General features: G+C 42.8%; 1 protein-coding gene across 2 annotated transcripts in view; it reads left to right on the top strand.

Annotated features, from left to right (window-relative positions):
* The window catches only part of ADAMTSL1 (ADAMTS like 1), an 821,320-nt gene that overhangs the window by 653,497 nt on the left and 140,981 nt on the right, over positions 1-26,842 (top strand). For both annotated transcript variants that reach the window (XM_087822640.1, XM_087822641.1), the window contains 2 exons: positions 2,704-3,005; positions 9,293-9,422. In XM_087822640.1, coding sequence (XP_087678766.1) covers positions 2,704-3,005; positions 9,293-9,422 — 432 coding nt within the window. The remainder of the gene's footprint in view (positions 1-2,703; positions 3,006-9,292; positions 9,423-26,842) is intronic.

The raw sequence follows: 26,842 nt of genomic DNA, 5'->3' as shown, positions 1-26,842 counted from the left end.
AAGACCTTAGGATAGTGGACTGGGAGATAAGCCAGTAAGGCTATTTGATATTTGATAAGACTCTCACTTGGGAGATATAAAATAGATGTTTATTGTTTTTGCTATTAACCCTAAATGTTCAGAGAGTCAAAAATACACACACACATATGCATACTGATTTTCATTTTTCATTTAGATCCTGCTTTAAAATAAATGTTTCAACCATTACGTCGAGTTCATGAGGCATCAGTAGCATGCCCTTTCTCCTTTGTGGGCTTTTGGTATATCTTCTTGGTCCTGGAAAGAGACCAAATGCAAAGCTAATCATATTATAGGCAAGGAGAGATAAGTGTTTAGTTTGTTCATCATTTATATTCTAGAATTCACCTGGGACTCACTTTGGATGATAAAACAGATCAGTTCAGCTACTTGTCATTTTTATAAGCTTATATAAGTGGGGAAAGATAGAAAGTAAGACCTAAACTAAGTTTGGAGATTATTTAGGAATCTCAGTATGTTTGGCATCTCTCCACTAATTGTTCTTTAGCAGGAATTGGTAAACTACAGCCCACAGGCCAAATTCAGTCCCTTCTACCACCCTTACCGCCCCCACCCCCAGTTTTTGTAAATAAAGTTTCATTGGAACACAGCTGAACCGATCTGTTTACATATTGTCTAAGGCTGCTTTCAAACTATGTTGGCAGAGTTGAGCAGTTGCAACAACAAAGACCTATAAACGTGGCCCATAAAATCTAACATATTTTCTGTCTGGCCCTTTACAGAAGAAGCTAGCTGATCCCTGTCTTCTCGCAATGGCCCCTGAAGAGGGCTCTGCTAGATGACAGAACCATAATCCTCACTGCAAAGGAAAAGCTAATAGGGTGCAGGGGTTTTGTTTTTTTAACATGTGTAGTCTTTTTGTATTGGAAAACAAAATTCAGCACCACATTATTAAAGAAGCATCATTCATCACATTATGGTCAAGTTGGCAGACTTATCATTTGTTTTTGGGTTTTCTTTATATACAAAATTAGTATTTTGCATTAGTTTTGCATTTTCCTTTATATCTACACCTGGGGTATAAAATTCAGTTTCTGTGTATTTGTCGTGATTCTTGTTCCAGGAGCCAGGCAGATATATAGGAATGTGTAAGAAGAGGGTTAAGATTATTTTAATTGCAGATTTGGGTTTTATTTTTCTAAAAGGTTCCTATAGGTAGCATTATTTGAAGAGAAAGAGACTTTTTAATCTCTTAGGATACTGTTTTCCCCTGGGTTCTCTAGGAGCCAGAGATGAAGTCAAGAATTCAAAAACAAGAGAGGGAGATAACATTGTGATGAGAATTCCTTGGGAGTAAGTCTGGGTGGCCCTTCCTCCCTCTGTCATCCACCTTCCTGACAAGGTTGCATGTGACTTTCAGTCTCTCCTAGGGGGTGGCTCCTCAAAGATAACAAATATCAGACCCTTCCTAAAGGGACTTCTAACAGGCCTCAGACACCATGCCAGAGCCCCTGCTCCATACACAGCCCAGGCTCAGGCCCAGGAAATGTCTTTGTGTGTTCCTTCCAGTTTGAAAACTTGGATTGGTTTTCTGATATAATTTCAATTTCCTTGAACTAGATATGAGCCATTTGCACTTGCTAGGATTGAATGCTATAACCTTCTTATCAGTTCTTTCCTTTTCTGCCAAAGTCAAGGTTAAGGAGCCAGGTTTGCATGCCTCCTCAGCATGACTCCCTGTGAGAAAGCAGAAGGATCATGGAAAAATAAAAAAATTTTATTCCAAAGTTCTTTCTCCAGATTATTTTACTAACATTTTGAAATTGTTAGCAGTTCCCTCTGGGCTTTTTTCCCTAGGCCCCTCTCAAGGTCATTGCAGTTATAGCCATTGTTGATTAGTGGGAGGGAGGAAAAAGCCTTATTTTTTGGAATTTGGATATTGTTGTACATTCTAGAGAAACTCGGAAATAAACCAAGTTCTTACTATTGTGGCTTCTCTCGGGGGGGTTGGGGGGGGGACTGTTAAACACACTTGTATGAAAGCACAGCCTCTCCTTACTGTCACATGCCTGTGGACTTAAATTTGTAGCACAGATTTTTCTCTATGATAAAAAAAGAACTGTCGTCCAGACTAATTCAAAGAATGTGTGAGGAGCAAGACTGCTCCATTCTTGGAAACTTACACAAAACCCGAAAAACAAAACTTTTTCTGCATATAAATAAATCTCGGGAAGCACATTGTGCAGAAAAGCAAAGAAAGTTACAGAATATGAGATCCAGACTAAGAAAAATACTTCCTTAAATATCTCCAAGGGCTTATTTTGTTAGTTTTTAGTATCAGAATTAGTCTGCTATAAGAATAGCTGGCATCTTGCAGCAGGCACAAGTGCTGGGATTTAGAACGAGAGAGAAGAAACCCCCAATTCCCTGCTGGGAAGCACTACCGCTGTGGGTGCAAGGCAGGCAGAAAGCAGGTGGTCTGTGGCTGGAATGTCTTGCAGCTGGGAGTTCATATGACACTGCAAGAAGCCAATCCAGAAACAGTGGCAAGTGAGCTGATGACCTAAAGCGAAGCACCCATCTCAGGACAGGGCGGAAGAGCCCTGAGCGCCTCCTGGGACGGTCCTGGGCCATGGGTGCGGGCGGGAGGCGGCCCCTCCCGATGCCCGGGCTCTGCTGCCTGGGGCTTCTCATCCTGTCCTCTTGTTTGCTTGCCGACTGCAGGTTCATCCCGGAGGCCTGGTCGGCCTGCACGGTGACCTGCGGTGTGGGGACCCAGGTGCGAATAGTCAAGTGCCAGGTGCTCCTGTCTTTCTCTCAGTCCGTGGCTGACCTGCCTGTTGACGAATGCGAAGGACCCAAGCCGGCATCCCAGCGAGCCTGTTACGCAGGACCGTGCAGCGGGGAGGTTCCTGAGTCCAGCCCGGGGGAGACCCGCGGCCTCCCTGGTGGCCTCCAGGACTTCGACGAGCTGTATGACTGGGAGTATGAGGGCTTCACCAGGTGCTCCGAGTCATGTGGAGGAGGTAAGACGGGGACTTGGCTCAGATCCCCTCCACCTCTTGTCTTCTTTCGGTATCCCCTCTCCTGTGTGCACTGTGTCACGTGACTGCCTGCAGCCCAGGACTGATAAGCGGGGGCAGAGGGGAGGAAGCTTTCTACATGTAAAGCACACTGAATGAAACCCAGATGTATTTCTCCTGGGGCTCCAGTCGCTCTCAGACTGTCAGCTGTGAGTGGCCAACGCAAAGAATTCTTTTACTTTCAGTTGTCATTCTGATGTTTTGCAAAATACCCTGGTGTATCGGACTGAGAAACACGGTTGCCACGGACCCGGCAATGCCCCCAACTTTCAGTTTTATTTATCTAGGCCCTTGCCTCAGTGCACATGGTACTAACCAGAACCTAAAAATGACAGAACAGTCTGCTATTCCCAAGAATAAGTTCCAGTCCCTCTGATTTACTTAGCTGATTTCCCAAAGTCATATCTGTTTACAAAGGGGAAAGGTGGATAAAGGGCAGTTAACACTGGAACTGGAAAGGAGTTTACAGATGAGAACACGAAGATACAAAGAAGCTGAGTGACTTATTCAAGATCACGCAGCTCACAGCGAGTGGCAGCTGGGTCCAGGCTTGCCATTTATTTCTTTCTGTGTCGAGAGTCCATCGTACCATGCTAGAGAATTTCTGAAGCTTTCACATTACAAATATTACTTAACTAATGCTAAATGTTCCATGTATATTTACCTGGTTCTCTTAGGTATATTCCATGGAACAGACTCAGTGATTCTTTTTTTTTCTTTTCTTTTTTTTAAATATATCTTTATTGATTTCAGAGAGAGGAAAGGAGAGGGAGAGAGAGAGATAGAAACATCAATGATGAGAGTCATTGATCGAGCCGGCAACCCGGGCATGTGCCCTGACCAGGAATCAAACCCTGATCGCCTGGATTCTAGGTCGACGCTCAACCGCTGAGCCACGCCCGGCCGGGCTCAGTGATTCTTAATTTCCAGTGAAATCTGAATGGGATTGTAGTGGGATAGGAAGGCATTTAAATCAACAATTAATTCTTCAAGATTACATTTTTTTTTACCGTCATAGAAAATACACTAGATTCTAATTGCCCCTTCCTCCCATGTCTACTCCCAGGTGAGATTTTTGATAGGAGAGGAAACGCTGGCTGAATTCCTGCCAACTCCCCCTCAGTACACCTTTTGGCACGTTAAGGTTCCACACTCCCAGCAAAGTTTCTTGCTTAAGTGGTATTAATACATTAACATTATTTCCCCAAAATGTTTTACAAACCATGACATTTTGAAAACTATTTTTAAAAGGCACCTTTTGCCTGGCCGGTGTGGCTCAGTGATTGAGTATCAACTCATGAACCCAGAGGTCACCGTTCGATTCCCGGTCAGGGCACATGCCCAGGTTGCGGGCTCGATCCCCAGTAGGGGGCATGCAGGAGGCAGGCTATCATTGACTATCTCACATCACTGATGTTTCTGTCACTCTCCCTCTCCCTTCCTCTCTCTGAATCAATAAAAAACTTTTTTTTTTTTTAAAGCATCTCTTGTCATTATTGAGAATGTAAAGATAAATGTGCCCAAATCATTCCCATGGATTTAAAAGGAATGAACAGTGGAACAAGTACCAGCAAAGAATCAATTTTCTCCATCAGGTCTTTTAATAAGCATTTAATAGTTTTGACCTTGAGGTTCTTGTTTGTTTCTAAGTCTTCCAGTTTCAAACCGTGAAATTCTTAAGTGATTTAATGGAGAGCCCTGTTCTTTTAAAACCTAAATTTTTCCATCTGATTCTGGAAGAGTTTCCTGGCACTCAGCTAATCTGTGTTCTTACGGTGTTCTACACTCACACTGAGGACATCTTCTCGTCCGGGCTTAATGAGGGAGACGTGTTGAATAGGCTGGCGATCTCCGAGCCCAGGCAGGAGCTGGGAGGTCACGTGGAAAGGCCACAGCCGGTGGCTACAGTTGTTTCTTTCCATTACAACAAATGACTCAAGAGTTCAGATGGTGTGTGTTTATCCCCAATTTCCTCGATCACCTGAACCGAATGATCATTATCTCTAGTCTAAAACAAATGTGCTTTGAAAAAAATTATTTATGGTCTCTCAGTTATGGTTCTCAGTTACAAGTCAAGCCTGGAACTTGATGAACAGATGGAAAAAATAGATGCGGTAATGGAATATATAAATAAGCAGATAACTTTATCTTTAAGAGTCTTACTATTCTGCGGCTCAACCAGGGGTATAAAATTCAAAGTGTAGAGAGTATATGGAATGTTTTTCATTTAAAATGTTTTCAGGAGACATTGATTTAGAAATAAGATTTGGATGTTTGATATACAGCTGATCTCTGCCTGTAGGAATTGAGCTTCTTTGTATAACATAAATTGTACATCCTCTATATCCAAGGCAGAGTCAAGTTACTGAAATGTCTTGGGTCTTAACTGTCAACAACTGTGCATACTTACCTACAGTTACGTCCCTGTGCCAAGGTCATATATTTACACCTAAAATGATAGAATTGAAAATTCCAAAGTGGTGAAAATATGCTTGGGATATATGGGTCCATATGATGCCCATATGCACTAAAAAGATATTTTGTTATATGGGACACGTATATTTTGAAGTCAATGTTTGGCAGTAACATTTTATTGTATTATCAACTTTGATCTTTCACCAAAATGTAACCCATGAGGTTACATATATTTTTAATCATTCTTGCTGAAGGCAACCAAAAACAAACAAGATTAACAGTTAGATTTTAAATCAATTTTGAGCTGTAAGGCCGGTCAGGCTAATTTTATTGTTTTTGTAATCTCAAGAGATGTAATTGGATAGACACAAAAGTAACCTTTCACCTCACAGAGGTAGCAACCAGAAGGAACTAGTTAGTAATTTAGGCTGTAGTTGGTGACTACGTTTCCCCAAACTGTCATCAAATATCATATAACAATTATGCTATTCTGAGAGATGTAAACAATGAAAATCCCATTTTCTGGAAGGTTAAAAGTGAGCCTAACCTGTTCGTATCTGTGCCCTGTGTCCCGCTATCATCTCCTTGTTACATTTTAATTTCCCTATGTGCACTAATAGCTGTGGTCAAGGAGAGCGGATTTGAACCTGAACAGCTTTATGACATTGAACTCCTAGATGGTAAAATCAACAGTAAACTCTAGTTGAGGGAAAACTGGAAATTTACTTCGGCAAAAATGAAGAAGTCTTCTACCTGTTGTTCCCTTTTCCTTATGAGTCCTCTCTCCTTTTGCTTCTGTCAAGAAAAGAAAGCTCAAAATCGTAAAGTACTGTACTTGAACATATGTTCTGTGTTGGTTTAGAAGGCCCTTCCTAGTGCATATATTAGTCTTTTTGGAAAGAGCACAAACTGGATGAGCTAACTTCTCACTTCCTGGCCTGACTCCCCTGGGCCAAGTATACTATGAACTTGCAGGTGAAGTCCTCGCATTTCCTCCCTCCTCCAGCTTCCCACACTCCCCATTCCCAGGCAGCTCCCTCACTCCATGTTCCTTCCTGCAGGCATCCCATTCCCACCTCCCCTTAGCCTAAATTGCACACTATGCTTAGAATGCCCTGCCCTTTAGGCATTTCATTCGTCAGGCCTTTTGGGCATTTCGTTCATCAGGCCACAAAAATTTATTGTGTTGACTACAGGGCTGGTCCCAAATACTCCTTTATTATGACAGAGCTCTGTCCTTCCTTTCCCCCTCCATCCCGAGCCCCACCTAAAAATGCTAAGGCAACTGGCCCCTATGGCAATAGACATTTAGCTCATAGTGTTGCAGAGGCCCAGTACATTGTTTTATAATATGCTAGATTAGAATTGAGTAACTAAAATGCTGCTTAATTTTGCATTTATTCACCCTGAAGGTGATTTGTGTGTGTGTGTGTGTGTGTGTGTGTGTGTGTGTGTGTGTGTGTGTGTGTGTGTGTATCCTGAGGCTATTTTTCCATTGCTTTTAGATAGAGTGGAAGGGGGAAGAAGTGGGGCAGAGAGAGAGAGAGAAACATTGATGTGAGAGAGACAAATCTATTGGTTGCCTCCCACAAGCGCCCCACCAAGGCCAGGGAATGAACCTGCAACCCAGGTACATGCCCCTGATCAGGAATCGAACCCACAACACTTCAGTTCACAGACAGACACTCTAACCACATAGCCACACTGTCCACACTGAGCCACGCTGTCCATGGCTCATAATGTACTTCTTAATATAACCACAGCTCTACATTCTGTATGGAATTGTTAGCCTCATCCAGTGCCTTGTGCCAGACCATTCCAATGGGAAGGATCAGGGATGATATCAACCATTTCTTATGAAATGTTTTGCTGTATCATCATAGCATGAATTTCAAATGGCTCATCCCAGCTGGAACCAAGAGAAACACCCTATGGTCAGCATTACAGAATATGATAGAATATCTTGAATGTCTCGTATAAAACCCAAATTCTCCATTCTGAATTGGTTGTGATATATTTGAATTAAATTTTGAAGTTTATACAAAACTTAGAAAAAAGAAAATTTACATTCATGGCTACAGGGTAGATACTGTGACTGATTTTTTTTAAATATTTGATTTATGATACTTAATAGGAAGAAAGAAAGGTGATATGGATTCTGGCTTTAAAATGTCACTTTTTGACTGATGGTCTCATTGAGTGACCTAAGCCAATGTAAAATCATCTTAGGAAGCATTACCCTAATGATTTGGGTGATAACTTCTTGGAGAAACAGGGTAGATAGAAGGAGGGAAGCAACAGAGCTAAATAGTGATTGGTCAGTTGTACTGTATTGGGTACTAATTGCAAAGCAATGCAGAAAATAAAAATAAGAAAATACACAGGTGGGCAAAAGTAGGTTTATAGTTATGAGTACACGAAACACTGTTCTTGTATTATTTATTATAGTATTATTTATTTGTATTACAACTGTAAACCTACTTTTGCCCACCCCTGTATATGTGTATTTAAATATAAAACTAATTCTATGGACTGTCACATACTCTGCTGTAGCTATATACATATGTTTAACTACAGATAGTTATCTTTAGATATACAGATCTTATACACATAGCTATGTATGACTAAAAGCATAGTATCAAGAATGTTCCATCTGGCCTGTTCCTTAAACTAAACTCTGCTGAAATGATTCCAGACAAATGTGTAGGCTATTCCCAAAGATCTCCAGCAGATATAACAGCCTCTGCGTGCCTTTAAATGTTAATGCTGCTGGCCACTAAGGCTCCAGTGCTGAGGCACAGCTTCAGGTATGTCAACTGTGTGAACTTAGCAAGTCTTTCCACCCATCCAAGCTTCTGTTTTCTGAGCTGCAAATGGGGGATAAAAGTCACGCTTTCCTCGTGGAGTTGTTGAGAAGATTGGATGATGTATGTCAAGCTCTTAGCCTTACACCTGGCTGTTAATGTGCAACCTGTGGGGCTGGACTATTATTATGACTGTGGGCACCGGAATGAAAAGTCTGGTCGGGTGAGGTAACAACCTTACCCGGTTCAATGCTGCTTTGCTCCATGAAAGTCTCCGTGACAGATCCTCCCCAGCACCTTAGAGGACCTGCCAAGCAACCTTGTGCCCGTCACTGCTCAAACTCCTGTTTTACTAGCTCCGAGTCAGGGCCATGCAGGTGTCAGTGGCAACACTGCTTCTGTGGGTGTATAGAAGATTGTCTTCCATGGGTGCAGTCATTAAGCATCTTACTCTCTTTTTTTTTGTTCTAAAAGAACTGCCCTAGATCACTGAAAAAAATGAACCAGAATCAAAAGGGAACCAGCAAAAACTGGAGTGCTGGATGTGAGGCCACAGAGGACAGCAGTTTATAGATCGCTGGATATTAAAACATGGCTCTTGGCCTCCCTTCCAAATACAACAGTCTCCTGATGATTAAAATGTAACGTGCAAAGGTCCTGGGGCCATTTTTTGTCATCATGCTCTCCTTCTGCATTATATTATCATGGTTCGGCATTGGCAGCTCTAGAGCCCGGTGGCGTTTTTTAAAGCACTTCAGCAGTACTGCTAGCAGCCTGTGCTCTCAGGGGAGTCACACTCTTCAAGGGGCACACGTCCAGAGGCGCTAGCTTATGTGTACTTCTCCCAGACCGAGCGATGTTTGACAAGATGGGCAGTCCTGGGCTTTACGCTGCTCTCTCTGACATGTGGCAAGAGTCCTACCTATCCCGGCGACCTCCACCAGCTGCCCTGTCGATACTTCATCAGGCACACGACACCCACTCTGGCCTGACGGTGTGATTTGTACGCAGGTGTCCAGGAGGCCGTGGTGAGCTGCCTGAACAAACAGACGCGGGAGCCTGCTGATGAGAACCTGTGCGTGACCAGCCGCCGGCCCCCGAAGCTCCTGAAAGCCTGCAGCCTGGACCCCTGCCCATCAAGGTAACAGGCATGTTGCCTGCCGGCCTTGCTGCCCAGGAGCGTGTTCGGAGCTGGGCGTGTCTGTCCGTGGGCAAGACCAGAACGCTTATTGTTACCCAGTGTTTTGAAAACCAATTAGCATCAGTTCAAACTGTGAGTCAAATCCACTTAAATTTAATTGAAACCAGGGCTTTGGAATTCCAGCCCAATGGTCATGCTCAGGGTCCAGGAGGCTCCGTGCACTGAAGCAAGTCCCGTGGCATGGCTGGGATGTGCACGTGCCGCGTGGCAGCTTTCTCCTGGGGGGCATATGAACTGACCACAGACTTCACGGTCTCTGCCACCTTTTAGCCTGTGTCCCGAGCCCTCACACCACAGTGGTGGATTGGCTCACAGAGCATCTGGGTGGTATAATTGATCCACTGTAAATCTTATGCACACAGCAGGCAGATTCATTATAGCATGCTCTGGGGTGTATGTGTGTCATTTCACATGCATAAAATCAATTAGAGCATTTTATTGTTCAGCCCTGCCTGGGTCTCATTATTACCCAACCTTGGGTCTAAGTCAGTCAATCCAATCACTGCCTCAGTCCACACAATTTTATGGTGTCTTGAGAGACTTGCCTTCTGACACTTCTTTGGAGCAAATCTCTGTAGAAGCTAAACCATCTCATCTATGATTCTGGTTCTAAAGGGAGATGTTTAAGGAACCAAAGCCAGACTTTCAAGTTGGCTGATGGGATGAAGAATGGTACTAGATAAGGAAATGTCCTAGACATGAAGGGGAATGCTGTTTCTGAATGGGATCTCTTCTCTTTCTGCAAAGTATCCTGTAAGAAGCCAGATGTTGTCTTCAGGAATTAGCAGTAATTTGCTGATCAACTTGATGCTGTTTGTCTCATTTCTCAGCAAACTTGGTGCCTTCCTTTCTTTGGGACTTAAAGGGTATTGCTTACAGGCCTCCTCAGATAAGATCAGGGCACAGCCTCACAGTGACACTCCTGCTGGTCACCAGAGTTGGTCTACATATTGATCTGAATGGTGGGCCTGGATTCCCCTTCCAAAGGCAGAAGTGAGGAGGGCTACTAGTGCCATATTCTCCAAAGGAACCAGGAAATCAGTCAGCCACTGCTTGGAGCAGCACTCCACTCATGAGAACGGCAGCCAGTAAAACAGAGTCAAGGGCTCGACCCAGAAAAGCTAGATCCAGTACGTGGAATACTGAGAAACCTCTTTTCTGTTTCTACCTGACCTAAATTTACATCTCGGTCCTAACCTCACTGTTCTCTAGTTGGGTGAACCTAAGACCTAATTACATGGGCAAGGGGTATAAATCCCTTCTACTTGACAGTGTTGTACCCACCTAGGAAGAAGCTGAGTGGTTTCGGCGTGGACAGCCGGCTAGGGCCTGGGCTAACACAGAGCCCTGGTTTCCCATCCTAGCTCTGTTACCACTAGCTGTGTGGCATTAGGCAAGGTGCCTGCCCTTTCTGTTTCCACATCTGCAAAATGGTCTGAGGTCACCACATCCTGCTCAAATATCCTCTGAGTCTTCATTCTTCTGATTATTTTGTAGACAGAAGAATGAAGGCTACTGCTGCTGCTTTATTGTGCTGATCATTGATGTCATTTCTGTCTGCTTATTTACTATCACTTTAAAAACAAGCATCAGTTTCTTTCTAACCACATTCCAGGGTTGTAATGACATCCAAATGCTGGGATGAGCTGAAGCAATGTGGAGGAGTCAGTACCTGGGGCTAACTGGAAATCTGGGATTTGGAGCCACTAAACCCGTCCTTCCTGGGGCAGCAGAAGCAATAAGACACAAGATGTTACTTTTCGCCTTCCAAGTATTGGCGATGGTCAAATTAGATGAGCTTAATTTATATTGACTCCCGGACAAGAACTCTTGTTACGCTTAATTTGATTTCATTTGCTCCAGAGACGCTCGGTGCTTTGATTTTCCACTGGCCAGTTGTCAGACTGACAGGCAAGGCCTCTCTTATTGGGCACAGCCAGGGATTTCTTGGGCCAGCCATACACAGATGAGCATTTGTAAGTTGATGGTAATTAAAACAACAACGTGGGGGCACCACATGTACAGTGAACTGGTATGACTTGCTCTCTTTGTCCTGTCAAAGAATCAAAGCAGATTTTCATCTTAAAAATGAAAACGTGTGGAGGTGAACTCCTATGGAGTATTTCACTATGACATCAAGAGGGGAAAAATCTCTAGAGGTTGGTGTAAAATGTATATGAAAGAGAAAGTGTGTTTTGTAGGGGCATAATAGTGTGGTGGTGTTTTCTCAAACAACTTATGTTCAGTTGGGAGTAATTTAAATCTTTAATTCACAGAAATTCTTATTGTTCATGGATCAGTGTTTCCTGCACATTTAGGGTGTCCTCTGCTGAACCCCAAGTTTCTATACACTGTCTTTTGGGCTCTTCGTCTGTGCTGATGTCCATGTGCTCAAAAAAGCATAACATTTCCCGTAGGACATACAGAAATGCTGTTTCAAGTCTTGGTGACTGGGCTCATGTCTCTGAGAGGAGGCCTCTGGTTAAGTAGCTTTCCCTAGCAGTTGTCAGTTCTACTGAACACCAGTTGGGAAGTCGCTTTTGCTCTTGTGTGTCGTCAGAGTTGTCAGATCACCAAGTAAATACCAAGGCCCCACAGCATGTCCTGTCTGCACAGTCTCTCCAGGATTACCCATCCCTTCTCCCGACTTACTCTGTGTGAATGGCAGAGCTGGTATCAGAAGCACATGTCCAACTTTCACCAGGTCCAGTCAGTTGTGTTCTCACACCTAGCTGTTCACAGCAGGAAGGGTGTATTCTCAAGCTAGAGATACTCTCCTGCTATTGCCTTTGTGTGTGTATATGAGCATACGCACTAACTGCCTGCATTTTTTTTTAGCGCACTTTAAAAATAGCAGTTATCTGTTGAAGAGAACTGTATTTTAAAGTCCTTGCTATCAGCTTTATGTCCAACTCCTCTCTCTAAACGAATGCCTAGTAAAATGTCTGACACACAGCAGGGGCTTATTAAGTGTTTACTGAATAAATGAGTATAAAGGACTGGGCTAAATTTATAAGTAGTAGTGTTTAGACTCTATTATTAATGCTAGCTGGGAAGACCCAGTGCTGTCTGCTCTCAATCCCCCTTACCCCCTTTCTCCACCTACCAGATGGTACTGAAATGCCATTATTAGAGTCCCTTCCTTCAGTTGAATGCTTTAAATACCAATTTAAAATATAAATAGCCTTAGGGTAAGTAACCCTTTATGTTAGCAATCACATATGGCAAAGTATCCTCAAAATAAGACTAGGAAGGCAAGCTTTAATACAAGGAATTTGGACACAATTATTGAATGAATTGTTAGCTTTGCCCAGAAAGGAGTTCGCTCACTGGGAGAGATGGAAGGTAGTGTGTGTCATGAGGGCAGGTGTTAATCTCTTAACAACCTTGCCTAAAATTGGCCAGAAGAAATTAGGATTAATTTTGCTTGTGAGCTGAAAGTGAGAATTTTACATCGAAGTTGATAGCATAGACGTTATCCTTACAAGGAAGAAAAAGCATTGCAGGCACCTTCACCACCATCTGAGTAATTTGTGTCCGGAAGCCCCACCAACTTGCCAGCCTTCACTAGTGGGTTAGACCAGCTTATGGGAGGAATATCCAAAAGGGAGCTAAGATCAGTCATTAGGAAAGAGGTCAGCCTCCTGTTCCCAGTGAGAAAGCTTTCTGAGTGTTAGAGCAACTGTACAAGTAATACATGAATATTTTCGTTCTTTAAAAGTCAAGCATAGCAGAAGTGATCAAGAAAGAAAAGCGTATGCTCCCCTTTCTCCACCACGCTCTATAGTTCTCCCTTCTTATCGGCAAAGATAACCACTCTTATTGGTTTGGTACCGTTTTCTATGAATTTATATCCATATATTAACACATACAAACATACAAGGTTTTCTTCCCTTTGTAAATGGGGTCATGTTTATATCTTGTTCAGCAACTTGATTTTTTCACTCAGTTAATGTGCACTAAGGACCTTTCCATCCCTGAGACCAAAATAAAAACCTGCGGGCAGGTTGACACCTGTGTTCCAGTTCTGCCATGTCATGTTTAGCTGTGTGACCTTCAAGAGGTCATATACCTTTTTGGATCCTCAGATTCTTCATCTCTAAAAAAGGATCATTGTAGGCACTCAGAACAATTAATATTCTTCTCCTTCCCCTTCATTTCATGGTGAGAAATACTTTATTTTTAAATCAAACCATGTTTTGTGTTCAGAACTTAACTCAAATTTGATTAGTTTGTTCTCTTATTCAACGAAGGCTTTACTGACCATCTCCCTGGTTTATACTAGCAATGACATGAGCAGCCCAAGGAAAGCCAGAAACCACTACCTTAAGAAAGGGGGGAAAAAGAGTACGACTGTTATTAATTATAAGCATTTGATAGCTTGGCCAGTGTGTGTTGAAAAGATTTGGTAAACGTACCTGGAGGAGGGGAAAGAAGTAAGCAATGAAAGCCAGATGGCTGAAAATGAAGGAAATTCCAGGCAATTTCTGCAGCTTTGTTCTAACATACTTTTTAAACTAAACTTTTATTTTTCTGCAACAGAGAACAGCTGAGTGGTACAGAACAGATAAACAGTAAAGGTTGGGGGGGGAGCTCATAATTCCAGGAACATTACTTGGTTTCTGACCCCACCCCACCTCAATCTCTTTTCTCAGACCTAGGGTGGTTCCTAGAACCAGTGAGAGCTACAAAAGAAGTTTGAGAACCTCAATTTGATATGAGAGAGTTAAGAAAAACATCTCAGAGGTCACAGAGTCTCCTCTATTAAAGCAAACTGCAGAATGCCAATTTCATTGTACACTAACAAAAGCCATGCGCACTAGCACCAAATGATTTCCAATTTCTAATTCTCTTTTATATTCTCCTGCAATGGCTTGAGCAGAAGGTGCTGCCTTTTTACACAACCACGCTTTAATTTATTTGTTGGAGCTTTCAAAGCTTTGCAGCCACCTTCCCCTTTGACGACTTATTTTAAGGTTTCTGTTTCAACATGCTCTCTAAATATTGGTCTATCTTCTGCTGTGTTCCCAAAGTTTCCATATGCTGCCTTTTGGCTCTGTCCATACTAACTTTTAAGTGCTTAAAGCAAAAGCACACCAAAGCTCACTGGCGTCCACAGAAATTGAGTCCAGATTTGGAGGCCATACTCAGGCGCCTTCAGAGAACTAATGCTATTACTATTGTCAGTCTCCTTGGTAAACCCAGATGCGTAATTACACTGCCTCTCTCTTTTCTTCCACTGATGGACAAGTTACAACAGAGGAACCTGCCAAGACCTGTTTCTTAACTATTGGACCTGATTGGCCCCATGGCAGCCTCTGTTATTCCTCTACCCAGGAATGTGTTGGCCCAGTGATCAGAATTGTCCCCAGCAGCATTTTGACATCAACAAGAGTAAATGTCACATGTATTCTTTCCTCAGGGCTTAAATCTTTGTTTCTCCTAAAGACAGCCCTTTTTCTGGTTACACATCACCTGTTCGATCAGCCTCAAACTTCTGTGAAATGAGCTTTGATGATATTAGAAATCACTCTGCGTGCATAGATTCAATTTTTGGCACAAATCTAGGGTAAAAATCAAAGGACTAGATCTACTTTCCCATCGTGTCACCTGAAAGCACAAATGACTTGTTCTAAAAAGGGAGAAACATCAGCTTTAGGTAAATCCATTCAGTTAAGTCCTGAGAGGGAAGCTTTCCTGGTTGTTAACATCTATGTAATTGGACAGCCCCTTAGACCACATAATTCTGCCTGGACTCTGGGAAAGTCCTTATACAGACCATTGACTGAAGTTAACCTTATGCACAAAAAATATGGCAGAAAGTGTTTTACATCTCAATTCAGTAAAAAATAAAAATGCATCAGGCATTTTCATGTACACAGTCTGCTTGTATTTGGTCCTCAGAGATGACTAGAAGACAAAACCCTGTCCTAAAGGAGTTATCACTTAATGGAGGAGGAAGGTTTCCCAACAGTAACTGCTGTGAATGAGACAAGCACGGGACTCAGGAGGAGCCTGAGGCTAAGGGAAGGCTTCCTGGAGGAGGCAAGGCCTGTGCTGAATCATAAGGCATGAGTAGGAGTTACCCAGGTGAAGAAGAGGAGGACAGATGTTGCAGGAGAAAGGGAAAGCACAAGAAATGGAAGCTAGTGTTAGAGGCTGGCCGGGGGCCAGATCCGGGACAGCCCAATGTGCTAAATGAAGTTGTTTGGACTTTATGTCCTTTAGCCAATGGAGAACCATTGAAGGGAGTTAAACAGGGAAGTGGAAGAGCAGATTTGCTTGGAGAATGTTGCTTCTGGCTGCTCTTCCAACAGAGCTAAAGTGGTAATAGTGGCTAACTTTTGTATTATAGGCATGCCCGCTTTTTCTCATGTACAATCCCAATACATAGTGTGCTCTGTGTGATGTAGACCATTATATTTTCATTGAAGTTAATACTAACTCTTGCATACAGTAATTCCGTATGCTCCCATGATCGACCCAGTGTGATGTGGACTCAGCCTGTCCACCTGGCAGGAGAATAGAGCCCCAAGTAGGATATCGTAAAGGAAGTAATGAGAGGTGCAGCTGGGCGATCCCCGAGGCCTTTTCCAGCTCTAACATTCTGGGATTCTTTGAAGGTAATGATAATTATCCACAGAGTTGAAGCTTTTCAAGAAAGAGAGAAAAAGTAAATTCTATTAGAAAAATACCTGAGTCAGATTTAAGTCCTGAAGACAACGCACCTCTATTAGTCACAAAACAGGAACTGGCTTTAACTATAAATTAAGGAGCCATGAGAAGTCTACAGGGAACAAGACTTACATTTTCATAAGAAAAATCTAGGCAAGAGCATCCAGGCAGCAGGGAGGGGAAAACACTGAAATGATGAACGTATTTATAACACCTTACTACTGTTTGTCCATGTGTAAAAGGATACAAAATAACCTGCATCCCTCCATGTAGATGTTTATAGTGCCCTTTAATATGACTAGAATTTCTCTCCATTCAACCTCCATTAACAAATATTTATTGAATGCCTACTTCATGCCAGGCAGTGATGAACAAACCCACTTTATTTCCTGAATCAGGGTTTTGGGAATGGTCCTGGGGAAGCCATTACATTTTTTTAAATCTTGGTTACTTTAAGTGCTGCCCTCCTGAAGATAGTTATTAAACCAAACAGCCTCCTGCGTTCCTCTCCGCTCCAAGAGCTGACTTATCTACGCCAGTCATCAATCCCATGGCTTGTGAGCACCACGGGGATGGAAATATCACCACCAGGTAGCTTTCTGCTGTGGATATGGTGAGGACACATTGGAGTTTTACAGTTCAAACATCGTCCAGCTTACAAATCAATCAACAGAAGTAGAGACTCCCAAAGTAAATCTTTCTACTTTCTACTATAATCCAGTGTTTCAAAGGGCAAGCAATGATTTGGCCAAAGCTTTGAGATGAAAATCATTGCTTCCTAAGTGTACCCAATGGCTTCTTTGGAGATTTTGAAAGAAGGCCTTTTGCACAATTGGAGATGAAGAGCTTTTCTATGACCTTAGTGTTAGGAATCTGCTATGTTCCTTGAACTTGGAAAGCAAAGTAAGAAAAAGACTGGAGAAAGAGATGGAGAAAAAGAGGTGTTTAAGCAACATGAAAATGAGGGAGTGAAAAAGGAAATGCTCCACTTTGTGCCCAGTAACCTAGGGGATGCAGTTCAGAAGCAGTTCACCCTTCTGGTAATACTACCCCTGTCATGGTGCCAGCCAAGGTCAGGCAGTTCTTAGGTCATCTGCCACGGTCACAGATCTTTCTGTGACAAAGCAGAGCCCAGCCAACCACCGCCTTTCCTGTGGCGAATCAGCATTCTCTCTCTATTCTTGTCTTTGCCATTCTTATTTCTTCCTCATTTTGCCTAATTACCTTTCCCAGGGCTGCAGGACGTTTTGGTGTTTGTGATAGTGACACAATAGAGCCTACAATGATTGTTGTTAGATTAGCACAGCTCCCAGACCCACCAGATGCTCATTGCTTTCTCATGGGGCTTCCGATTTCACTTGTGGAGTGACTATCCTTGAGACCCAGAGAGACGTGGACACAGGCCAGAGTCTGTGTGCTGGGACAGCCACAGGTGGTGCATTCCCTGTAACTCAGTGCTGTTGACTCTGGTTTCTGAGTGGTCAGATATAAATGCCTTTCCCACTGGGCAGAGGTCGCTACTCGTGTGACTCAAGCAAACAGGGCTCTCTACCCAGGGTGCATAGGACTTGACACTTATTCCACTGTTAGCAGTGGGGTTAGAAACCGAAGCCGTGGTTTACTCTGATGATGTGCATGCCTCTGGAAGAGGTAGCTCATTACCATCTTAGCATGATTTTTTAAAAAATCAGACACCATATTTTTCCTAGCAGGGATTTTAGCAACACTTGGAAATGGGGTGATTTCAGGACAAGAACCTAAAGGGGACTTGGCAATGCCAAAGCTAAATAGTCCCCATCAGGAATAGGGACACTGCTTGGAATAAGGGAGGAATCATGGGTTTTGCAGTCAAACAGATGTTGGCTCTCCCATTCGCCTTGTAGCCTTAGGCTGGCTACGTTAGCCTCTCTAGGACTCAGTTGTCCTCAACTGTAGACCAAAGATAATTGTTCAAACCACAGAAAGGGGTTATCAGGGTGATCATATACGGGGTGGGGCAAAAGTACGTTTACAGTTGTTCTTATGGAAAATAATGTAATAATAAATAATAATACAAGAATAGATTTTGTTTTGCATACTCACAACCATAAGCCTACTTTTGCCCCACCCTGTATATAAAGCCCTCAATCAGTTCCTGCCTCATATAGTAGCTGCTCAAGAAAATAGGAGTCTGCCTTCCCTCTTAGTTCCCTGTGCAGGAAACCATATGATATAAGAAGATCTTCATATCCATTTCATAGTCATTGCAATTCATTCCTAAATTTTCATAACCAGCTAGTGTGGGAGCAGAGAGAACGGGAGGCTTTGGATAGATCCTTGCTTCAAGCCAGCTTTCTACCCAGCTCACCAGATCCCTGAGGCAGTTCTAGAACAGGAAGCAGAGCAGCTGGTTCTTGTGGATTCCACCAGGCCTGCAAAAGGTAGCAGTTGTTGGGACATTCCATTGGACTTTAACACCTAATCCAATAAGGTGTGTTTTTTTAAGAAGAGTAATGAGATGATGAAGTGGGATCAGGGGAGACAGGGTCCAAATATTCCTAGAAAGTTAATATCCTGTGTGACAAGGCTGAAGGAAGGAAGGCCTGTGGGCAAGTGAGGTGTGAGTCCTGGAAGTGAGCAGCTGTGTGGTGATGGTCAGAAAAACCTGTGATGAGTCAGGAGGAAATCAGAAAGCTTATATAAATAATGTCATTCCTAGCCAGTTGTCTCCCCAAATACTTGCAGGAGAGAGGAGGAAAGGGAAGAAAGAAGAAAACAGAAAAGAAAGGAAAGGAAAGAAGTAAAATCCAACCCAGGGTGTAGATAAGGCACTGGCGCCCTGCACCTACACTCTTGCAAACCCTCACAGTCCGCCTTGGAGCAAGGGAGGGTTTCCCTAATAGCTTCCTTTTATTGGGAGCTTACAACATGCCAGTCATTGTCCTCATCACTTTACAGACACTATTTTGTTTAATCTTCCCCACAGTTCTGTGAGGATTTACTATTCCTATCCTAACTTTATAGCTGAGGAAACTGAATCTTTAAGGGGATTATGTCATTAGCCGGTGGCAGGTTCGGATCTGGAACAAGGGATGTTTAATTCCAAAGTGGTTACGAAAGAGTTTGCATTTCAGTCTTTGCCTCTGTTAATGGTGTTTACACACCCTCTCTCCCCCAGCCCTTCCTCTCTCCTCCCCCGTCCTATTCTAGGCACTAAACTCCAGGCGTGGGAATTACGACAGTGAAAAGACCAGTCCTCCTAGTCCCATAGTAGCTTATAACCTGGTGAAAATCACCAACAAGTTAACAGGCTCTTCTTTTTTTTATCTTCAGCAGATAAGCTTCATCTCATACTCTCAGTTGCCAAGGGTAGAACTAGACTCTTGGCAAAAGCTAGTGCATAAGAGATAGTGAAAAAAATCATTCAAGTACACGCTTCTCAGGGCAAAGCCAAACATATAGGAAATGAACCATGCTAAAAGAGAAACTGAGCAGACCTCAGTGAATGTCTTAAAATCCAATACTGAGTCATTAGGCAAAGCACTGAGCGCCTAAGAAAACATTTTTATAAAGAAACACTAAGTCATCCAGAGAGATGCAGCCTGGGCTTACGAATCTGGAAGACACTGGTGGCTGTCTTGGAGCTTTGCGTCTTTGCTGTGCCACTACTAACAACCACTGGCTTAGTTTTTGCTGAGCTGATGGCCTGTTCATGTTGTAAATTGCAAACACCATTTCTCCCTTACACACACACACACACACACACACACACACACACACACACACACACACACACTTCTCTTTCCCCAGTTCCCCCCAGCGCAACCCGGGGTCCCTGCCCTCTTTACTGTGCCACTCTCTTCTCTAACTCTTTCTAGTACCTCTCTCCTCTCTCCCCCAGAGACTTAATGCTAACCCCTTCTCCCTCCGACCACCCCAGTTCCCAGATGGCCCTTTTCTACCACTCGTGCAAGACCCAAATTCTTTCAATCCGTTTTCTCCCAACTACCCCCGATTTATTCACTTCTACTCAGCTAAGCATTAGGAAAATAAAACTACCTAAGCAAATTCACACTCAGGTATAAATGACTGATTCCCCAGTCCTCCCTTTCAGCCTTAAGAGCATGGGCTTGGAAGTTGTACAAACCTGGGATAAAGTCCAGTTCATACAACTTACTTCCTTGTTGGTCTTGGGCAGATGGTTTAACTTTTCAGAGCTTCAGTTTCTTCATCTTTAACTCTGATCAATCTTGTGAGGATACGTATGCTAAGTGCTTAGCATATCACCTAGTACATATTAATTACTCAGTAAATAGTAACAGGTATTAGCTGTGATTTTTGTGTGTGTTTTTCCATTTAATTCTCTGAAAGGCTGTGCCTGGGTTGGGGCATGCGGGTGATTTGTGTACACTTAGGAAACTGTGGCTCTCACCTTTTTTCCTGAAGGAAGGAGAGATAAGCTCTGTTACAGAGGAAAGGGGCTGGCCAGTCTAAGCCCAGAATACCTGGTCCCTAATTATCTCCTTTTGTAAACTAGCTGCTGGCGGGACGGGGGGTGGGGGCATTTTCTACTGGTTACGGGAAAATCCAGCCAGCTCAGTTCAGCAAACATTTATTAAATTCTTGCTGTGTTTTAGGCTCTGAAGAAACAAGTCTAGTACACAGACAGGTCATCACAGTGCACAGTCACAATGTCCATAATAGATATGAATGACTCTCTTCTGGGAACACTGAGATGAATTACCTAACCCAGATGAGAGGCAACTCAGAAAAGGTGATCACTGAGCTGAGTCTCTTGTTCTCATAAATGTCAAAGTATTCTTTCCTAAAATTCTAATCAAACATGTTATTGGCACACTACTTACATATTCCTCCCAACGTCTCGATCCAGGTATTTCAAAGGCCCATAGGGCAAGTTTGTGTTGTGCCTTTAGTCCCCTCTCTATCCGATGAGCCTGACAATGCTTGATTCCCCTGTCTTATAAGAGTGTCTCTGGTTGCTCTCAGTTAATTACCAGGGAGCAGATACATTTATGTCCACAAGCATGTAATCGAATAGCAATTATCACAACTATTTCAAATGAGTCAGATTAATTTACTACCAGATTTATTGGATCGCTGTACCTTTGGATTACACTGGAACTTGAAGCCTCGTCATTTACCTGTAACTTCCATGTCCTCTCCAAGGTATCATATTGCCCTCAGGCAGCTCAATGGCTCAGAAGATTAGAGAGAGGGACCTAGAATATAGAGCAATGTGTTGTGTTACATCTTCAAGCAATGGTGGAGAACTGTGGGAAACAGAAGGACCACTTACTGATCTCATACATTCCCCAAAGCTGCCATTTCCCTCAGCTGTAAACTTAGGGTCAGTCAGCTCTTAGATTAATTTTGGAAAGCTTTCCGAGTTCTGTGAAACTTGGTGTTTTGTAAATATAAGATGCTGAATTATTACTTTCTCTTCATTTCTTCTTTTAAGCTACTGCTTCATCTCTTGCCACATGAAATACTTCAGAGGGTTGGTTTTTCAGGGCCCCATGATCTAATCAGTCTTCCAAATACTTGCTTATTGTGCAGATGTCATTGAAAGATTTGCTTAACACACAGAGACAGCAACATTACAGAGAGATCTCAGCTTGGGCATTGACACTCAAGTTGTTTTGAAGTTTAAGGAGTAAACAAAATGGAAATTTATACTCCGGCCTTGGTAAAAGCCCCACATGTCAAACATGGGTTTCTCCTTTCTTAGAGTCAAAGCGTATGTGGGAGGACTCTGTAGATCATTGCTGAGTATGTCCAGGGTGCTCTTTGAGAAATTGAATTAAAGTTCTTAATGATAGAAAATGAAGCTTATGCATCATGGATGCATTTACTGGGGAATTTTCTAGAAATATCTATATATCTATATATGTCTATGGGTGGTCTATTGCTCACCCCGCTCCCACCCATCTTCGACACTTTTCCTGCCCCAGCTCCTTTCCAACAATAGCAAGGCAGCAAATTCAAAGATTGCGATGCCCAGAGCTTATACAATTTTAATCTTCTCAAGCTCTGGAAAAATCACAGAAGGAAACTGTTATAAGCAAGGTATTTATTGATGTAAAATCCACCACAACTAGACAGATACCATTTATCAATGCTCTTTTTGTGAGAAAAATGATGCCAGAATTATGATGTGGGGAGAGGCTAATATGCAGCCAGATCTTCCTCCCAAAGTGCACCCCACTGTCAAGCTCAATTTTGTGGCTTTCTTTGGCACTAATAGTAGGCTGTTTGTTTGCATCTGTAGGGAGACAGTAAAATGACAGTTTGGGGGCCAGAAAAGCTCCCATTCCTCTCCTTTTTATGCTCTGTTACCTGCTAGGCACTTCCACTGTCCTTCTGGAGGTACATCCCAGGCACACCTAGCAACACCTTATGTGAAAATGGGCACTGTCATGAACTTTATCTTTCATTTAATGGAGGTTGACGATATAACTGACCCATGGTGGAGTGAAGTGAAACCACATGTGGGCTGGATTGACCTTCCCTTGATCTAGCAAAGAAAAGTGCTGTTTTCCAGCTCACCCTTGCATACTTAACTCCTCCAGGAGGGTAGTCCTGCAGAACAAGGTTGGCAGGAAGTAGACTACTTTTCATCACACATGGTCTTGCTACAGCTGTGTATCTATCTGGGTCTAGAAAGTGGGCCCATTGATTGTGTTCCTTTCTCTTCACATACAGAATTGTAATTGTTTTAAAATCTTAGGTACTTCATTATGATGTTTTTCTGCATCTTTTCATCCTCAAATGTGTAAAATTCCTCTTCTACTGTCTCTCTGAGCATAGGTAATCTCTAAATGTAAGCCTATCCCAACATTGATGCCAATTCCATAATTGTTTGTTACTTATCACATTTGGGAACCTCAAGTCCTCCGCTATAGACAGACTAGTGTCTGAAAAAGATAGGTTTTCTGAACATCAGGTGTACATATTTGTTCAAGAGAACCCTCTCTACCTGAGAAGCCAATTAAAAAGGTGAAGTACAGGGTGATCTCCACTTCAAATCCCTGTGCTTGTTCTCATTGAAAGATAATGCTAATGGATCAGGAAACTTTACCTCGAGTCCACAGTCCTCAAGTAGCATTGGGAACCTGTGTTCACTGTGAGCAACAATTTTGCCAACCAGTTACTAAAAGCTGGATTCATTCACTTCTGTTGCTTGAAGGATTGTGGTCACATGAAGAACTTGGGAACCAAATTCTCATCACTTCCAGATCAGCTCTATAAACACTATTAATACTATCAGCAACAGAAGATCATAGGGCTTTAGTCTTTACACTCTACAAAGCCAGAGAGAGGCAAGGAGTTTGGCTGACAGACTTGTCTGGAATCTAAAAATTTGATACGTGAATCTCCCTCAGAGACTGGGGTTGTAGAATCCCAGGATGTAACTTTGTCTAATTCCCTCATTTTATCTGTGAAGAAAGAGGGGCCAGGGGTATTAAGTGACATGCCCAAGTAGCCATGGCTAGCAGGGCTCAAACTAAAAGCTTAAAAAATAATAATATTCACTCATATAGTGAATCAGAATATGGGATCTAGAGCTAGATTTCTTGAGTTCAAATCCTGGTTCTGTCACTTATCAAGTTACTCAACCCTTCTTTGTTCTTGGTTCCTTTTCTGTAAGATAAAGATGAAATAATACTCTCCTCATAGGGTTCTGTGCAGATTAATGAGTTAATACATGTCAGGCACTTGTGAGTGCCTGGTTATTGAAGAATTGCTCTGTATACGAGTTCTTTGGTGCTAAAGATTCACAAAGAGCTGGAATCAGTGACGGAATAGGGGACCCAGATGGTCAAAGGTAGACATAATAGACTCCTAACTATGATAAGAAAGAATTTTCTTACCATACTGCTGAAAGACGTATTTATTCTTTCTCTATGCCTCATTCTCACTATGGAAATGAAATGAGTGTTTTATGTACAGCTGGAAAGATACCAGTTACCTCAGGTAAAAATCTTTTGTCCTTTCCAAGGATATGCATATTGATCAATAAGAAAAGCATGCCTTACTCTTTGAGAGTGAAGAGAGGAGGGTAAGAGGTCAAGTGGGACATGAAAGGGAAAGAAGGAAAATAGCTGCATTCATAAAGCATGAGGAATTTTCTAGTAATTTACTGTGAATGAATGATAGTCAGGAGTTAGGAATCCAGCTGACCTCCATGTGGCATGAAGTAGAAACACTCTCCCCAGTTTTTTTGGAAGTCATATGGATTCCAGTGTTCTCGCTTAGAATGAAGTGACGGGGTTGCCCCACTGTTTGTATTTTGCTAACTGGAAAAGTGGATGATGTTCTCCGAGGATCGGAGGGCAGCTGGGGAACGTTCGGCTGCATGAAGCTAAACCGTTCATTATTGTAAGTGTAACATAAAACAAGCAAAATGGAATAGCAAAATAGTTCTCTTAATTTGGGCTTAATCTTAGCAATAATTCCAGGGAAACACAAATGGAGGGAAGAAACCCCACAGAGCCATTCTTTCTGTTGGCCTCTCTTGTGCATGAGAAATCATGTTACAACAACAATCACAGCAATAGCAATGATGGCAGCTGCCGTGTGATACTTTGCTCTCAGCACCTGTGCAAGCTGGAGGCCAGCAGGTAAGAGCACAGTTGAGAACTCTGGAGGCAGACCACTTGGGATTGAATCCTGGATCTCTTACTGACTCGCTGTGTGACCTTAGTCACTTTGCTCTAGTTAGCCCACATGTAAAATGGCAGAATAATAGTACCTCTATCTTAGGTTGCCATGAGAATTAAATGAGTTAGTACACGTCAAGTTCTTACAACAGTACCTTGTACGTAACAAGCATCCAGTAACTGTCAGAAGCTGTTACTGAATTGTTGTCCCATTATACAGATAAAGAAGTTGACATTCAAAGTAGGTAACTTGCGCAAGGTTACAAAGCACAGGTTGGAGTAGATTCCAGTCCTGGTCTGTTGGAATCTGACGTTCTGGGTCAGTGTGGATCTTTGATGTCATGCTCATGTTTCCCCTGCTTGATGAACACAGCTCAGGGAATTAGGGCAATTCATCAATACTGTTCAGATCCAAGTGTGTTTAAAAATACCGTTCCAGGGTTAAAAGTGCTAGGGATGAGTGAGCATCGCGGATAATCAAAAACAAATGAGAGATTTAATAAGCCAATATAAATGCTAATATGAAGGTTTAAATTTATTCAGACTTTAGCCTGGCAATAATCCCTTAACTCACCCTGAGATAACAAAACATCAAAGAGTAAAACATACATCTACTTAAACAGATCTTTGAACCTAACTTGAAAATTAATTTTAGGTCATTTTTGTGTAGTCAAATATGAAAACATTTGTGAAAGGCCTCACTCTTACTCCTCAACTAAACACCCTCAGGACTAGAGAGAACAGGGCTGCTGCTCTCTGCAGCCTGTGGATAGAACATCTGTGTGAATAGAAACACTCCTGGTCTGTGAAAAGCGGGTGTGTGTGTGTGTGTGTGTGTGTGTGTGTGTGTGTGTTGGCACTGATGGAATTAATCACACCTTGCATCAATAGGTAGCTACTTCCTCTCCTGACTCCACAGATCAAACTGGAGACTGAGTCGGGGCGGTCTCTCCAAGAGAAACAGCTCTATCTTTTCTTTCCCTCTGCAAGCCAGGTTTGAGTTGAATTTATGGTCTATTGAACATAGCGGAAGACCTGCTTGAAGCATTTTGTCACCCTTTGCCATGGGCCTGCTGGAATTCTCACCTAGCCTGGCACCCCTGGGCCTAGATAGAAAGGGAACATGCTGAGCATTCAGCCCTCTCCTGATGAGGGGTGTGCCATTCAGCAACGTCCTGGGGGCAATGAGTTTGAACTGTAGTGAGCTTAAGTCACCTTTATCATTAGGGCTTTGACTGCTCACAGTGCCTCTGTTTCCAAGGCTCCCTTACCCACCCATAATTCCACTAAAGAAAACAGAGGATTGAGAGCCAGAATTTTCTAGGACTTACTAGGCTTTCTGTTCAATATGCTTTCCAACCTCAAGCATGGAAATAGATAGGGTTCCCCAGATGCTTCATGCTTCCTTATGCCTCATTCTGCCTGATAGATACCTCCTTCCTTTGCCTGGCCACCTCTTAGTCACCCTTCCACACTCAGCCCAGTGCTTAGCTTAGCCGGTAGGTTAATATGTGCATGCCATAGATGTTCTTTCCCTCAGTTTCCATAAACTGTGGTTCCTTCGTCTTACTCAGCCCAGGAAGAAGTCTCACTCTTCCCATCTAATCCCTGTCTAATCTAATCACGAATTTAACAAATATTAACTGAGCACCCAGTAATAACAGTGCATATTAGCTAATGTTTCTAGAGCCCTTAATCTGTGCCAGGCACTGAGCTTAAGCCCTTAACCTAGATGTTCTTGCTTAAACCTCCTAAAGGCCATTTGCAGTGGGTATTGCTATTATTTCCATTTTAAATATGAATAAGTTGTTAAGTAACCTGCCCCAAATTATGCAGTTAGAGAATGGCAGAGCTCAATTCATTCATAGATAATTCAATTCCAGAGCCCAAGGAATTGAATTATGTCCCAGTGCCCCCCAGAGCATCTGTGATGTGCCAGGCGCTGGAGTGGGTGCTGGAGAGAGGAAGAAGAATAGGTCAGAGCCACTGCTGCCCTGTGTAGTGCAGAGCCTAGGGAGAGAGACA

This window comes from Miniopterus natalensis, chromosome 12 (assembly GCF_054644295.1).
Source record: "Miniopterus natalensis isolate mMinNat1 chromosome 12, mMinNat1.hap1, whole genome shotgun sequence".
NCBI classification, from domain to species: Eukaryota; Metazoa; Chordata; class Mammalia; order Chiroptera; family Miniopteridae; genus Miniopterus; species Miniopterus natalensis.
This window is presented reverse-complemented; position numbering and strand designations above follow the sequence as displayed.